The following is a 16698-nucleotide window of genomic DNA, read 5'->3' as shown; positions in this document are numbered from 1 at the left end:
AAGAGAAACAGTTCCTATGGTATAGAGTATGATGTGACATATTCTCATGCACAGTGGAAGTGAGGAAGGATTGGTCCTCAAATTAGCATCCATTTGCATTCTGTTACAGTGAGTGGGTTTTGCACGTTTTTTCTGCATTGACGAAGGATATTAGCTTAAAAGCTGACATGTCAGTAGCGAATTTCTATCTCTGCAAGACTGTTTAAATCAGTGAAAGCTTAGAAGCATTATTTTCCTGTAGCGGTTTTTAAAGCATTAGACTGTTCCTATGCGTTCCATCTTCAGTATCACCTTCCTTTGGATTGTGTACTGACAAAGCCATATCACTTACGTTTATACACTTATAACATGCAGTTTTCAAGTATTAATATAAAATGTGTAAACAAGAACACATTATGTAATTTATACTCTGCATGTATAACTGTCAAAATAATTTTCAATACTTCACTTCTGTTACTTTAAGTACTCCCTCCTCCATTTATATGCTTGCTTTGCCCGTTGGGTTTTTTGTTGTGGTTGTGTTGATTTTTTTTTTTTTAATAAAGGTAGTGAAATTTTAATTTGGGTCATTTTTAGGTCTATAGAAGCCCTTATATATTTCGTTTGAAATTACAGATTCAGGTACATGTTGGGTCCTTCCCAACTACATACACGTGTGCACACAGATTTTGTTCATCTCAGGGAAAGAATAAGCTTTTAATGAAAATGCCAGCCTGAATATATTTATCTTTTATGTTATCTTTAAAAGTGTGTCCCTCACTAGGTTTTTGCTGATGCTTTTCTCTTTCCATGAAAAGCATCAAATGATCGTCCTGGCCAATAGCAGAACTCCAGCAGCTACAGCAACAGACATCTGGATAACTACAAATGAAAATTGCTTTTATTTTTGTAGTTTCTAGCTGTTTTTCAGCTCCTTTTTTTAACTCTAATATTTACAAGTGTTTTTATTTAATGGGCACTCAGACAATGCAACCTGAAGGAAGAAAATACTTGTTTCTTTGCAGCAGAGCACTATACAAACAGCATTTTACTCTTACAATGTGTTTTTCACTTCCATGGCCTTCCCTATACTATACCACAACTGTTTTATCTTTTCATTGTGGTTCCATGTTGCTTTCTCTTTTGCCATTTTGATCAAAACTGTTGAACTTGGGGGTGAGGGAAGAGGAGAAGGCAACAGACAGAAAACACACATCTCAAACACCATTAGATTTGGCAAATTCTGGCATTCAGGAGCCCAAAACAGCAGTGCAGAAACCCAAGTCCTTTCAATCAGGTTCATTCCAGCTAACTTCAGCCATATAAAGCACCTAGCGTTCTGCATCTTGCCTAACCTAGATGTCTAGGTCTCCTCAGTCATCAATGGAGAACGATATGCACCTCTGGAGGATAATTCTCAGGCAAATGAATTGCCCATCAGGGCTTCCCTTCTCTCTCTTAGCTGTTGGGAGAGGAGATGACTAACTCTGATTCGAACTTCAAGGATGGCTGGAGTAGATGAGATGAGGCTGGGCCTCTGAGACTAAGCTAGTTAGTAAATATTACCAGTATGCCATTAAAACTAATGGTCAGTGAAGAAGTGGTGTTACACTCCCCCTAGTTATGACCCTTTCTTCTTTAATCAGATTGAGTTTGCCCCTCATATGGTGTGATTAAATGTTTCACTGCAACATTAAGTACTCAATGGGGCAAACACTCACTGGAGCAGCTACGCGAGCTGTCCTTTAGAAGTTGTCAGGGGGAAGCTGGAGGCATCTAGGGCGTTAGGAGCATTGCAAATCTATAGCATATCTGTGCTACGTCCAGCTAGCTTGGGCATTGGAAACAGCATAGCTATGACAGTGTAATAGTTCATGAGTGCTGATTTACCCTGCTAACTTCCCAGAGAGCCCACTTCTGTTTCTATACACTACCATAGCCAGCAGTATGATCTTTTTGTGTATTAGCCTCCTGGCAGACCTGGATCTAGCTACTGTCTGTCCTTCTTCAGGAGGTTTCTGTCCTTGGGTCTCCACAGTTCATTGTCTGCCTCCTTGCTAAGGCAAAGCTGAACGCAGAAGAGGGCCAGAAAATGTTGTACTAAACCCATGAAAGCCTATTTGTCAGAGTCCTCACACAGGGAGGGAAGAAAGGCAGCATAAAGCCACTGTGCACGAGTTTGCTTTGACCATGAAGCACCACTTTTAAGCATGGTCCTGCAGTCAGTCATCACCCAAACACAGAAACCACTTGTATTCTTCCTAAACACAGACAGGCTGTGATGAGACAGCTGTTTGTCCTTGCTGATACCGTATTTTTTCCCTTATTTTCTTTCTCATGTGTATTTTTGTTATATCATAACATTACAAGTGATTCTTCCACAGTGCTCCCGACTGCTTGCAAATACTGCACCATGCATGACTCTCAGGCTAAAAGGCTGCCTATCAGCAACATCCTGCAAATATTAATTGGGTCTTTTTTAGTTTCTAGCAATAGCAGCAGAAAGAACTGTATTAGGGACTCTTCCTTCAAGATTTTAACAAGCCAGTTTTTAATCTGACCTAACAAGTGCCTTTGTCCTTCAAGGTATAATTCAAAATCTATACAATATAATAAATACAAAAAGATGCATTAAGGAGGTAATATCTGGCTAGAATGAGACTGAATACTTACTGCTGCAAAAAGACAGGCACTTGACAGGTCATTTCTGTATTCCCCTTAGTACTCCGTTTTTTTCTGTCGGGATAAATGCTTATTCCCACACAGATCATTGTCATCTCCTTAAGGAGAAACGGTAACAGTGCTAATAACCCCACATTTAAAACTGCTCAGCATGACTCCTACATCATATATTCAGCTTTGTGATCACTTTATGATCAAGGGGAACAGAAAGAGGGCTGAGAAAGGTGCAAAGGGTATTGGGAAAAAAAAACAGAGTATCTATCTAGGTCCTCACCTCTCTGGTGTCCAGGTACCTTGTAATCATTAATGGATTTGCCTTCATAACAACTTATTAGGTAGGAAAAAGATGGTTTATTTTATAAATGATGGTGTGAAACAAAGGGTGCATTTAATGATTTAACCACAGTGGTACAGGAAGTCAGAGTCTCAGGCTGCAAGAGAATTCAGATGTACCTAAACACGGCAACCTAATGGCCAAGCCATCCTTTAGGACTCACACTAACAAATTTATAGCCATTCTGCAGAGTTATAATCATATCTTTCTGAGGATATATGCGGGTAGATCTGAAAGTTGTTCCCAGCTACAAAAATCCTTTTTAATTTAATATTTATGAGTGATATGTATTTGTGAAACATCACAAAGAAAACTCTTCATTTTGGGTTATTTAAAAAGAAACTCCCCACAAATAACTGCTTTGATGAAGTATTTAAAGATCATTTTATTTTTATAAATACACAGAAAATTCAGAGCATCTAGAATCTAAAATATTCCTTTTAATACAGTCCTTTAATATAAAATTCTATCAGTCTCACAGAATCTATGCTGCACTTTTCATTAGTAATGAATAAAATAGAACTTTTGACTTTGCTTTCAGTTCAAGCCTATTACATAAAAATAAAATCTCAAAGCTTGCCTTAATTAAGCCAAAATTTTCATACATTTATGTGATAAATGCTGGTTGTTCTTATAACTGGGGGGGAAAAAAAAAACCAGCACACATTCAGGTGCACAAGCTCTGTAGTTTGCTGAACCTGAAAACCACTTTTTAATGATACGCCTTCATTTTTTCTTCCTGGCTGATATATTAGAAGATGTTACCCCTCTCAACAAACTTTGTCTGTCTTATTCCTGTACCATCACAGTGACAGCAATGCTGCTACCATGTGGAAGGGATCATCCTCCACAGTGTTTCTCATGTTTTTTGTGCTTATCAAAATGTGTCCCCTGACACGTTTAGGGGGAGGGGAAGAGAGGGAAGATTTCATTTTTATAGTCATAAAACTAGTATTAGGTAATTCATTATTATTTTAAATATTGAGAGCTGCTGCTGGTCACCTCATCGAGCCTATTGCAGCAGAATTTGGCTAGCTCGTTATTTATTGCAGGAGGAAAAGAGAATTCAACTTTTACCCAGGTTTTTATGACATGCTGGATACTCCACTTATGTGACTATCTAAGGGCAAACACTTTAACCCCTTGAGATCTGCTAATCAGGAGCACCAGCTGTTAAGTGCCAGCATGCATCCTGCATTGGTGCCTGCGGGGAGAGAAAGGGTCGCAAAGGATATGACCCTAAACTTCAGAAACCACTTCTCTCCTTGGGGGCAAAATATAATTCAGCTTGCATCTTCTCTTGTTTTCTTTTAGTTTATCCAGTTAATGTTCCTGATGCGGGTTGTTGGGCACTCACTGTGAATGCTTCAAGCCTTTGGGAAGATGATAGTTAATTACTGAAGTTAAAATCTGCCTTGCACTGGTGTGGAAGTGCTTTTGGAGATATTTACTCAGCCAGCTCACTGAGCTGCTGAGGGCATGGGGAAGGCTGATAGTGTCTGCTTCACAGTGAATTACTGCAAATGCATGGTCTGTTTAAAAAAAAAACATTGCACATTGCACAGTCATTTTTCACAATACTGCTGGTACAACGTTAGTTCAGTCTCACACTAAGTTACATTTTTATGTTCATTTAAAACAAGCAGTGAAATCCATTGTGAAAAAGGAACCTGTCAGAAGCACAAACCAAATTTATTTCCTGCAGAGTAAAATACAGTCAAAAGGTGAAAAGGCAGTTCTTTATTCTTTAAATGCTTCCTTTTTTATCCCCCTTTTTATTTTCTGAAACCAGTAGCACTGTTAAGCAGATATGTATATATGTATATATGTTAATACAGATATGTATGGGGGGGGAGAAAAGATAGAAAATATTGCCTTTTTGGCACATTTTGTGTTCTCTTTTCCAGTTGTCAGTGCTTTCCAGCCTAGTATTTTTAACCCTTCTTCTAGCTTATTTGTTATATGACAATAAATTGACGTCTCCGTCTACTACTGGACTTCATAGTTTAGTAGCCTGAGCAAAACACTTCCAATAATGGGATATCCTTGGAATCAGAGGGTCAAGTTCTTCCAGCTTGTACACTAAACCACTCCATCAAATGTAGTTTGTATGTGGACTTTCCAGATAAGCAATATTTAAAATACCTTAGCAGTGTGTGGATATTTCAGGGCCATCTCAGTAAGAGCATGATTTGACCCTAATGTCCTTAGATGCAATATCCCTCTCTCCCAATGTCATGTAACATATGCTGTATTTTTTGTCACCTGAAATGGCTCAAAAACATAGATAAAATGTTACTGGATGCTACAGACTGTTATGCCATACTGTTGCACTCTCAGATTAAAGAGAAAGCCTCACCATGGTGAAAAAGATGTTGAATTTGTGACAGATTTTAACAAAATAATTCCAAAGACAGCTGAAAGCTTACACTGCAGTTAAACACTGAGCTCCTCTCACCTGTGAATGCAGGTTGGGTTCAGACCTCCCTTGAAAATCTCTTCCTTTGTCCATCTCTGTCACTGGAGAACTTTCTACAATCGCATGCATCAGTGGAAGAATTTGCATAACATAACAGCAATCTAGCATAAGTTTGAATAGAAAAAAAGCCCTCATCACAAAATGAGATTTAATAGTGGACTAGCAATATATATTTAAACTCATTTGTTTTAGGCACAATAAGGAAATAGATGCAGAACATGTAGTGGGGGATGTGAGGGAGAAAGAGAGGTTCACTCGTGTAGAGAGAAAACACATCATGCTGGCTTCATCCTAGGCCATTGATTTCATTCTCTTTCCTGTGGATTTTCTTCTTCCAAGATATTTTTCTTCCAAAGCAGCTGCCCAGCTTTGCACCACAAAGTTTTGTTGATCAGCCTCTCCAGGCACTTAGGTAGTTCCCATCACCATAGCATTCAGAAAGGGAAAAAAGGAGGTAGAAAACCAATCTCTGCCCCTGCTTCGCCTTGCCTTTAACCCCCTGGCCTCTGAACAAGGTGTGCTTTGGGCAAAATCATACTTTGCGCCCCTTTTAATTACTTATGGCTGAGGACATCAGAAGTGCTTGTGGCAGATATGCTGATCACAACCCATGGGCTGTGGAACACTGATCAGTAAAAATTGATGTTTCAGGGAGTTCTGCTGACAAAACACTTCAAAACAAGCTCCCCGTTAAGCACACTGGTGCACTAGGACTATTCTTACATTCCAGTGCAAGCATATGTTTGGTGTTTTGCTAAATCGGGATTTTATAACCAAGTGTTGTTCATACTATTAGGCATGTCATTCCATTAATGATGATAAAAAAGCAAGAGTCAGTTCACTAGTAAATGCCTGCAATCTGCATTACAGAAATGGAGGAATTAACTCATTCAAAGGTAGACTCAGAAGCCCGTCTGGCCATTAAAAAGTGTTATTAGGTCTTGTCATGAACCTTTTCCCTGCACCTAATATGTTACTGATATGTTGGCCTGAGGGCAGAGTATTTTCAAATAAAGGACATCCCTTACTGGAGTGGGGACATACACGTTTGCAGCCGTGGGAAACCCAGGTGGTACTCTAGCCTGCCAGCTCCAGTGGGAGGATCTCCGGGTTCATCCTTGCAGCACACCTCAAAGGCTGGTTCAGGACTATGGTTAACCTCATCCATGGATGTCAGTGTCTTAAATCTTTCTCATATCTTAATTTCTGAAAGAGAGAATTCCTCTCATGTTGAGCCAAGATGCTGCTGGGACATTTTAATTCCTGGTAATCTAATGAGGCCACAAGTAAGGCTGTAAAGCATGTGTGGTACTCACACAACTCTGCTCCCATGGACATCTGTGGTGGAACAGGAAAATCACACCTAATTGTGCGTGCATGTGTGAGACTAAACACTGAAATGAGCTACCGTGTTATACCGGTGCTAGGGTTTACAAATAGTGTTCCCTTACTGATGCTTTCCAGATGAACTGCCACCGCAAGACCTTAAGGGGTAATTACTGTCACTATTATCAGACTTTACAGCATGTGTGAGTATGTATTGCTTTGCTTCATTGCAAGGAGGTTTGGGGGGTTTTATTTTAAAATAAAACTTTCTATTTTTTCCAGAGGTCATCCCTGTAAATTCCTGTACAAGGCAGGGAGGGGGGTGGAGGAAGCAAAAGCCATACAGTGCCCCAATCCCTTATAACTGCAAAAATATCCGTCAGATACCTTTTCTAAGTTGTCACTGTCATATTTACTGAATGAATTAATTCCATTTATGACACAGCTGACGAACATATTTTCATTGATGGGAAGAACATATTGCAAATCAATTATTCTTGTAGAGCTGATGTTATTTTTAAATATCTTCTCACATCTTTTATCAAAGGAAGCCAAATTAAATCATTCACTAGTAGTTGCTTTTCTGATTTTTTTTAAATGTGGTGCTGAGTTATAAAGTTGAGTTGGGCAAATGAGGAGGTACATGATATTTACATTGACATGAACCTAATTACAGTTAGACTTAAGCCCTTAAATTACAAGTGTTGTAGGAAGAGTGGTAAGCATTGGTCCAAATCCTCCAAATCCAATCCTGGGAACTAAACAAGTATATGTTCTAGGTGTGTGCAAGTTAGGTGTTGCAGCAGCAATGCTTTAGGTGCATGGCCCACGAGTTAGGCACTGAGACCCCTGTGAATATTTGGGGACATTTAAATGCCTCCAGAAGGAAGTCCCAAATTGGCACAGGCTGGGCCAGGAGATTTTCCAGGGCCAAGCAATAGGAAATGGTTGTCAAATCTTGTATCAAAGGGCCACAGTCTTCTTCAGAGCACACCACTGAGTATCCTTTACAACAGAGCAGATTCCAGACTTGCAGCCAATCCCTGTTTTTGATAAACCATCTAATGATGAAAGTGTATGTACAAAAGAGGAGAGACCTGAGGTCAGCATCTTTCTAAGCTTCAGAAGCTATGGACCCACATCTGCCCTAGGAGAATGCGCAGGCAACCAGGGCAGTAGGGGAAAGGGGAGCAGAGAAGGGCAGTTACACTTGGGCTAGGATGACCCTCTGCCCATCTGCCTGATGCTTTGGCACTGTGTGATGTTCTTGCAAGATGCAGAAGGGGACAGATACAAGACAGCCAAACTCTGTAGCTGAACTACTTAGCTCGAAGGATTTCCAGCCAGCCTTCTACTCCTGGAATTCATGTAGAAGGGACCAAAACCCTGATTTCCTCTCAATCCCTTCAAAAAACATGTATCAGGTTAGGTACTTAAGGAATATGAGGAGGGTGGTCTTGAAACATCTTAAACTGGAGGAAATTGAGGAGGAAATCAGCATCTCGCTGTGCCCTTTGGTTCTCCAGGCTCTGGATTACTGTAGGAAGGGTGAGAGGCACAAGGACTTGCTTTGCTTTCCACAGATTATGTCTTAAAAGAAAGCACCTCCATTTGTACTGAGGAAGGGAGCCAGTCCCCACAGCAGTTAGGCTGTGCGTGCCTATTTTCTGCATCCTGCTGCTGCCCATCGCTACACAGCAGCAATGTCCAGACACCCAAACTATAACCTGAACAAAATGCCGTAGAGTTGCTGGCTGAAAACAGTGATCACACAGCGGGATGGTCTGGCCGGTCCTGAACTAGGAAGCCACAGGCAGGTTTTCTGGATCTCAGCTGCAAGTGACAAAAGTTCACCTAAATCTTGTTTTAACAGCGTAAATCTTTGTGTGGTTCAGGCCCTTAATTCAGTGCGTACTCTTAGAAGTGACAAAGGGGCACTCGGTGGCATTGCCACAGCAGACCCTTAGGTTCTGCAAAATATATTCTGCTCTAGGTGCAGATGCATTTTTAAGAATTTGTTTTTCTCTGGCTTTTCTTGAATTAATGTTAATAAAAGCTGCCCCAACCTCTTATTTTTCTATATGAACACAAAAATTGCAGGTGCCTGCCAAGTCTGCTGAGAGATGGATGTAATAATTTTCAATTGGACTGTTAGCCCAAAGGGAACCCGATAGCAAGAGATTGACAGATGCAGCATGGATTATCTTGTGCTCTGAACTCAGCCCAATTTGTGGTTTGTTGCAGGTGCTAAAGAGATTGATATTGCTGCTACCCTGGAGCACTTGAGGGACCAGAGACCAGGCATGGTCCAGACAAAGGTATTGTCAATAAATCCACTGGGATTTTAAATACATTAAAGGTCTTTCACAGTAGTTGTTTTCATGACAGAAGAGCGAGGGTATGACCTAATTTAACGCAGGTCGCTTGCTGATTACTCTGTTTGGCTCCCTACCAACTGAGGTTTATTTATGCTGAAGATTTATCTAGGCTACTTTCTTTGGTGCTTACTGCTCTTTCTTGTAGCATCTCCAACATCTATCTTGATTACCATATATGAAGGGCAGTCAAGACAACAATCTATAGCCTACTAAAGAAAATGCGCATTTGAAAGAACGATCTTGCTTTCATCCTGAAATATGGATTATTTTCTTAGAGTATCTGTGCTTAACTGTGCATGTAATATTTTCTAAAAGCTTCAGCTCATTAAAGGGAATGTAACTGCTGCATTTGGGGTTTTTTCTGAAAAAAGTTTTGAATTGAAAGAAATATAATTTTGTAGGAAATTGAGTCATTTTTAATATCTTTGAACGGAAGAGCTTACATCGTGCCTAAAGCCATGTCCTTTATGGATGTAGCATGGTAGCTGTATCTGTATCATTTGGTGAGGTGAACATCTTACTCTATAACTCCTGTCAGTTGTAATAGTTTTGACATTTTTCCCCAATGTAAAACTTCTAAAGATAGCTGATGGTGTGATTGTAGTCCCTTAAATTAGAAATGACTTTTTATTATTAACAATTTCAGTGATGTATGGAATGATATTTTAGGGTATTTTATTTAGGATATTTAGGATATTTTAGGCAAGTTAAAAGCTGCAAATATGACAATAAAAGAAACTTATTCATGGCATGGAGTCCAAATAAATCTGTTTGTGACATTGTAAAATATCAAATAAGAGTTATAGCTCCAAACTGATTAACACGAGCAATGTGACAGCACTCTTGGCCAGGCTGGAATTGATAGGAAAGTCTGCAGCCTTTAGGGAGTGAAATTGCTGAGGGACAAAGGTGAGATAAATGTGTGTTGTGGGATTCATTGGTTCATAACTTTTCTTGAATCTCTTCCTAATCATTTTATCTTCCCACTAATAATAGGAGAAGCTTTGCTGGAGAACAGTTGGGGGGATGCTAATTATTCTTTCCCAATTAAGTAAGTGCATGAAAAATAAAGATGAGCCAGTCAAAGCTAACTAATCTTTATCTGCAAGTAAGACATAAAATTGCACAAATCTTTCTTCCGCTTTGATTATTCAGACTGGAAAAAAATGCATAGCACACCTTATCCAATGTCACATATATTTACTCCAAGGGAAGACGCAAGTCCTGAACTACACTGTAAATGTATCCAAAATATATGGCAGCTCTGTAGACATATAGAGCTGAGATTCCAGTTTCCCTCTCAGGGCAGAGAAATTACAGCTTGTTGCCTTCAACAAAAGGAAAAATATAGCTCCAGAACCAAAGAATGAGGTTATGCGAACAACTTCTCTTATTTACCTGAGAAACAGTTACCAAGTCCCATGAAAATCTCACTCAAAACATGTTTTTCCCCTCCAAACATTTATCTGGAAGAGCTCCAGAAAAGAAATGTATCCTGTGTTTTCATATAGGATGACAAATTTTCTCAGGATATTGCCTATCTCTTCTCTTCCTCCTTCTTCCATCATTGTCGTTTTCTCAAAACCACCCAAATCACTTATTCAAGCTAATGTCTTGCAAATTATTAATATCTGGTTACATGCTAGCAATGCATGATCCCCAGAGAATTTTTCTGATGGATTTAAACAAACCCCTGTGCTTTCCCAACTGAATACAAATGAGGAATATTAGACTCCAGGAGTAATTTAAAACAATGGATTAAAAGTCAGGTTAGAAATGCCAATTACAGAATATCCCTAGGCAAAATAAACACCAACGTACTTCAGCAATGTTATTGTGTTTCCAGCAGGCAGCGCTCCACATTTTCAATAAGCATGTGAAAGGTTTGTTTGCAACATTTTGTCTTCTAGAAGGGATCTTTAATTCAAAAGCACTGTATATAATAAATGGTAATGAAATTATCATAACGACGTTCTGCATTTCTGAGAAGCATAATAGAGGGTTTGTGGGTTTGGTTTTTTTTTTTGCAGGGGAGTCATGAAATAGAATTGATGTGCCACATGTGAGAGGAAAAAGTAATGAAGGAGGAAGTGTATTCTCTGTAATGGGAAAAAATATATATTTCCTTTTTTTCTCTCTCATTCTATATCTTTACTCTTGCAATCTGTAATATTTAGCTAAGGTTCTTTATTGTGTTATATATGCTATATGTACTCAGATTGTTTTCCTCAGAATTTTTATTTGTAGACTTAATGAAACATAGCTTATTATTTTTTACTAAATATATTCTTGTCACCTCTGCATTATAGGTGGACTGATGCCACAAAATGCCCGTCCAGCTCTGTTTTCTAGGCAAAGCTAGAGGTTAAAATTCATCTCCAGTCAATCCTGTATATGCGAATAGCATATGTGAATGACAGCGTAGCTGTACAAAGCAACAAACTGAGCTCATTTAAAATTTACTGAAATTAATTTGCTGTGGTTGTTCTCATGGAAAGGTGTGGAAGGTGTGTAAAGGCTTTTCTTTGGAGTGCGATGATACACATCAATGGAAGCTGCGCTGTCTGCATTTCGCCTGTGTATTACACAAAAGGAAGGAGGGGGAAGAGCTCAGCTGCACCATCCCAGAAGGACAATGTCCTCACACATCTCATGTCTGCTCTACTGGTCCCTTTACTGCAGTGTTTCAGAGTCAATTTTGAGCTCTCGCTGTAATGATTATGCTTTGTAAGTTGTTTTGCCCCAGTGATTTAGGGTGACACCTAATGTTTGTTAGCTGGCGGTCTCCACTGAACTTGTCTCCAAAATCCATATCTGAACTTTGGAGTTCATGTTGATCAGTCCACGGTCCTTGGGTGAGACAGACCCTTTTCCTCAGGTGATGCAATGATGCCTCTGTGAGGGGTAAAGGCACTTACAGGTCAGATGGTCTCCAGCCTAGTCTCCTACCTGTCTTCACAGTAAAGTCAACACATCTCCAACCAAAAAAGTTAAAGGGCAGGTTTGCTCAGTGAATAGCTTTAGAGTAATATCAGCTATTTTCAGAAATGGGACTAATATTAAAGTATTGTAGTCCCCAGTCTTACAAGCTTTTCCTGACTGTAAAATACACACATGAAGAGCACATTAGGTAGCCTCATTACCATGGGCGGCTTCTCTTCTTCCGAACTGACTCCCACATCTTGGAAGAGTCATCTGCACATCTCTGAAACTTGGCTGCATCACTGTGTCAACCCCGTCGTGTTCAGATCAGCCTCTTCTGTTGCTGTGCTCCCCGTGCTGCAAGGACTGGCAGTGACAGGGACCAGCTGTCCCGCTCACGTCTGAGCGTCAGCATCCTGGGAGCACCCGCTTTGCCCCTCTCCCGCCAGCCCCAGCACAAGGGCCTCCCACCCTGCCCAGGCTGCTCCTCAGGTCTCTCGCCTTGCGGAGCTGCATAGATGGGGACAAGTGGCTGCTGGTTCTTCCTGCCAAGGCTTTTTTGCCCAGAGTTGAGCAATTCACATGCATCGCCTCAAATTTCCTGAAGCTTTTTGAGCCACTACAAGCAGCCAGTTTGGTTCTGGCACAGCATGTCCAGATGAATGCCCTCTGCTCCCACTGCCCTCCAGCTCCTCTCACACATTCTGTGTGTTCTGGTTAAAATATAACTGCTGCTCCTGGGTGGCCACCAGCATTTCCTGTCTTTTCTTTAATTGCAGGCACCTTGGAGAGTGCAGGGAGGCATAGGCAGACATATACACCATTTTCTGTGCCTAATGAGGATGAGTCCTACTCTTTAGGGTGAATTGATGTCTGATTAAAAACTATTGGCTGCAGTCCAGCAAACATACAAGGACGCCACTTTGACAGCACCAAGCAGACAGCAAAATTCTTGAATGTCAGTGTTTCTGAGAAATTATTCTGATTTTTGTTCTTGTTTCTCTGCTCAGGAACTGTTCCCATCATTGCTTCTTTCTGAGGCATCTCCACATGGGAGATGACTCTGCAGTGGGGTAAGATGAGGCAGAGAAGACTGGCACTGAATTGCAGGAATTAGAAGTCAGCTGTCTTTCTGAACTATGAGTTGCACATCTGTAGTTTGTTCTTTCATCCTTCCTGCAGATTTCCACAGTAAAGTGAAACACTGTGGAAAATGAATGCTATTAGTCCAGTAATCACCTTCGAGGGCTTGCTGTCTTCTGCAGCCATCTGCCACTGCTGCGCACATACTGCAGCTGCCCTGCACAGCCCCTGGCAGTGCAAACTGAGGGGCTGGAGGTACCTACCAGACCACCAGTTTTCTAACTGGAGACACAGAGAGTAGCCCAGCAGTGATCCCATGATACTTTGCAGGGTTATCTCAGACCACCATTCTCGAAGTTGGCTCTTCAGCAGCTGTTGACCCCAGCTGGCTTAAACCACTGGAGTACTTCTAGAAAATCCAGAAACTTCTCACAGTCCTCGTCTGGTGTCCTTAATTTGCGTATATTCTGAGTAAACTGCCCACATTTCTTTTTTCATCTGAAAAGCTGCAAACACCAAATCATCCTGTCAGATATTTCAGTAAGATAAATTTCTGAGAAAAATTACTTGCTTAGAAAATACAACACCTGTTAACCTTGAGCAAGTAAAGCTCCTTTGTCCTTCTGTAGGACTGCACAGTTCAGGAGTGTGTTAGGGTTGCACTCATAAGAGGTGGCCGTTCACGGCTGTGTCCTTCACAACTCTGCCACCGCAGTGCAGAACCCTGTTAGTAATTTTGGTTTTATGCTTACAGTAAATTAATAGCATAAGGAAAGCTTTCCCAAGTATTTCCTAAATAGGAGCGGTCTAAACACCTTTGGGTAATTTGTGGGTGCAGAAAGGCTGTTAAAAAGGGAGGCTGAAAAAGAGCAATAACAGGTAAACCAAAAAGCAGATATTGTTCTGTATAATAGACAGAAGGTGAGGAGATATTTATTCTAGCTGATTTCAGCTAGAAACAGTACTGAGAAAAGCCAAAGGCTCTGCTTTGCAGCATCTCACCTATTTCATATCACAGTTATGTTAACGAGTTCCCATCTCTGTGTCAGAAGGAAATGGCTGGTGATCAACTACTCCCAAACCCTTCTGACCACACAATCGCTATACATCATTGTGTCCCAATTGCTTAGCTTCTGCTACCAACATTTTTCTCCATTAAAATGACTCCGGCTTCAGGATGCTGTCAGACATGTTATATGGCATCAATAATCCCAGAACATTTTGTTCCTTTCCATTGCAGTATACAGTTCATCCTGCATATTCATATTTTTAACAATGTCTTGAGGATGCTTGGCTGCAGAATAGGGCATCAGGCTTTTGGAAAGTGTTTTGTTTTATTATTCAGAGTATGCATTTGTTCTCTTCACAGGAGCAGTTTGAGTTTGCTTTGACAGCGGTTGCAGAGGAAGTGAATGCAATACTCAAGGCGCTTCCCCAGTGAGCGGCTCAGTCTCCCAAAGGTTCCTGCAGGATCCATCCCTCGTTTTCCTCATCTTCAATCCCTGTGAATGCTCTTGGAAACCGTGACCTGACCTTAACTGTGCATCTTCTGTTGTAACCACATAGTGATAGGGTCCTTACAAACTCCCTTAGCTGGTAAAAGTTCAACAGTTAAAATGTGTATTCTGTTTTTTGGGGTTTTAAACAAATTTTTAAAAGTACGTTGAAGCCTCGGATTAAGTGACAAAACAATCCATCTAATTCCTTTCACATCCTCAAAGCCCTGAATGTCACACTTTGAAAGCACACGTTCATGTTCTTAATAGCAAATATACAGTATTGTGGGTAATTAGTGCAGTCAATATAGTCTCAGAAAACAGCGTTCTGTTATATTTTATAACTTCCACAAGGCTGAATAAGGGGTGGGCCCTAAAGAGGATGGTGATTGTACCTATACAATGCTGAGCAAGAGCATGAAACAGTGCTGAGGGTGTGAGTAAACACAGGTCCAGGCTCTGGCAAAGAGAGCTTGCACCTTCTCGTGCTGGACTTTGGCAAGCAAATGTTTTCTTAACTGTTGCTTACTTTTCAGCTTTGTGCCGTGAATGGAAGAAAATCTGAACTATAAGTAAATAGGCCTGCACAGTTGTTGCAACTGGGGAGGACAAGTTGGCCACATTAACGGGAAGCCAGGGGATAACGAGCACAACAACTCTGACCACGTACGCTGACAGTGCAGAAAAGGAGAGCGTAGGCTCACCCCAGGTGATGGGGAAAGGCCCTGTCAGCAGCCAGGTAAATGGCCGGAGCTGTTATGGAAACAGATTTTTGATTTTATGGGATTAGTGAGGAAGAAAATGGGACTCTCCTCTTTATATTTTTGCATTTCCCTCTGTAAAACTGTGCTGTGCCATTCATTTTAGCCGGGAAAGTATATTTCTGTAAAAGCCTGGCTGAAGGAGAAATCTCCAGTCTGTATTTTATGATTCTCATCTAGTTTGTCTGATCCAGACATTCGTTGCACCTTTCTGCAGAGGCTCTGCTTGCTCCTTGTTCTGAATGATACCTATTTTAATTCACCGTTAAGGGATAAAGAAGCACAAGGGATGAATTTCAGAGATTCTTGTGTTCTCAAAATCCTAATGCCTACTGTTGCAAAGTAATGCTGAAATACGTCTGTAAATGGTTTGGTTATGCAATCTTGCTTATGTGAATTCACAGGTTTAGTTGTGGTACTCTTCTGAAGGAATTTAAATTATTTATAAAAAGTACTCTGATATGTTTGAATGAAGGGCCTGAGAGCAAAATTATCAAAGGTATTTAAGTGATCTAGGATCTTAATTTCATTTTCAAAAGTGAACACTTGGATGCTTTTTCATGTGTTATCCTACATCTCTGTGATTTAAGAATTTTGGGGTGCTTTTTTCCAAAGTCTTAACAGTGTTGTATGCTTGAAACCATATTAGGCTAATCATATGACTTCAGCACTGGAAAATATATCATTGAATTTGATTTGGGAAGGGGAAGCTTTTATAAACTTCTAATCAGTGAAATGTTAAAGAGAACAATATCACAGAGTTTCGCTGGCACAAAGGTAACAGGCATCTATTGAAATCAACCATATTGCAATTTTGTGTCGTAGGTGTGGATATTGCTGATTTCTTCCTTTTAGCAATTAAAGACTTATCCAAAAAAAAAAAAAAAAGCAAAAGGCTTGTTACTTTTCACCATACGTTTTTGTATGCTTTATTTGGTATGTGCTGTTGCTTCATTTGTGCATCCCATTACTATGGGAGTACAGAGCAGTTACTGCAGATGCCATCATCCTCTTAAGTACACATACTGTACATTAAGCCACATGTTTATTTTATGGCCTAAGCATTTTAGAGCTTTCCTAGCAATAACTAAAAAAACTAATGGAGTATGAATGAGAAAATTGCCTTTTTCATTTGATAATTTAGGTTTAACAGGATTCTTTTATTACTTTAGCTAACACAAAATTGCAGATCAGGGCAGATGAGATCAGTTTGAGCAGTATCAGCAAGTGTTTGAAGTAGATTTACTGTGAGCCATGT

The 16698-nt window shown here is 40.3% G+C and overlaps 1 protein-coding gene across 3 annotated transcripts in view; it reads left to right on the top strand.

Moving 5' to 3' along the window:
• PTPRN2 (protein tyrosine phosphatase receptor type N2) overlaps nucleotides 1-16328 on the top strand; it is a 670936-nt gene extending 654608 nt beyond the window's left edge. For all 3 annotated transcript variants that reach the window (XM_075082381.1, XM_075082380.1, XM_075082379.1), the window contains 2 exons: nucleotides 9045-9118; nucleotides 14553-16328. In XM_075082381.1, coding sequence (XP_074938482.1) covers nucleotides 9045-9118; nucleotides 14553-14624 — 146 coding nt within the window. In that variant the 3' untranslated portion in view covers nucleotides 14625-16328. The remainder of the gene's footprint in view (nucleotides 1-9044; nucleotides 9119-14552) is intronic.
• The last annotated feature ends 370 nt before the right edge of the window (nucleotides 16329-16698 follow it).

Source organism: Phalacrocorax aristotelis, chromosome 2 (assembly GCF_949628215.1).
Source record: "Phalacrocorax aristotelis chromosome 2, bGulAri2.1, whole genome shotgun sequence".
Classification (NCBI taxonomy): domain Eukaryota; kingdom Metazoa; phylum Chordata; class Aves; order Suliformes; family Phalacrocoracidae; genus Phalacrocorax; species Phalacrocorax aristotelis.
This window is presented reverse-complemented; position numbering and strand designations above follow the sequence as displayed.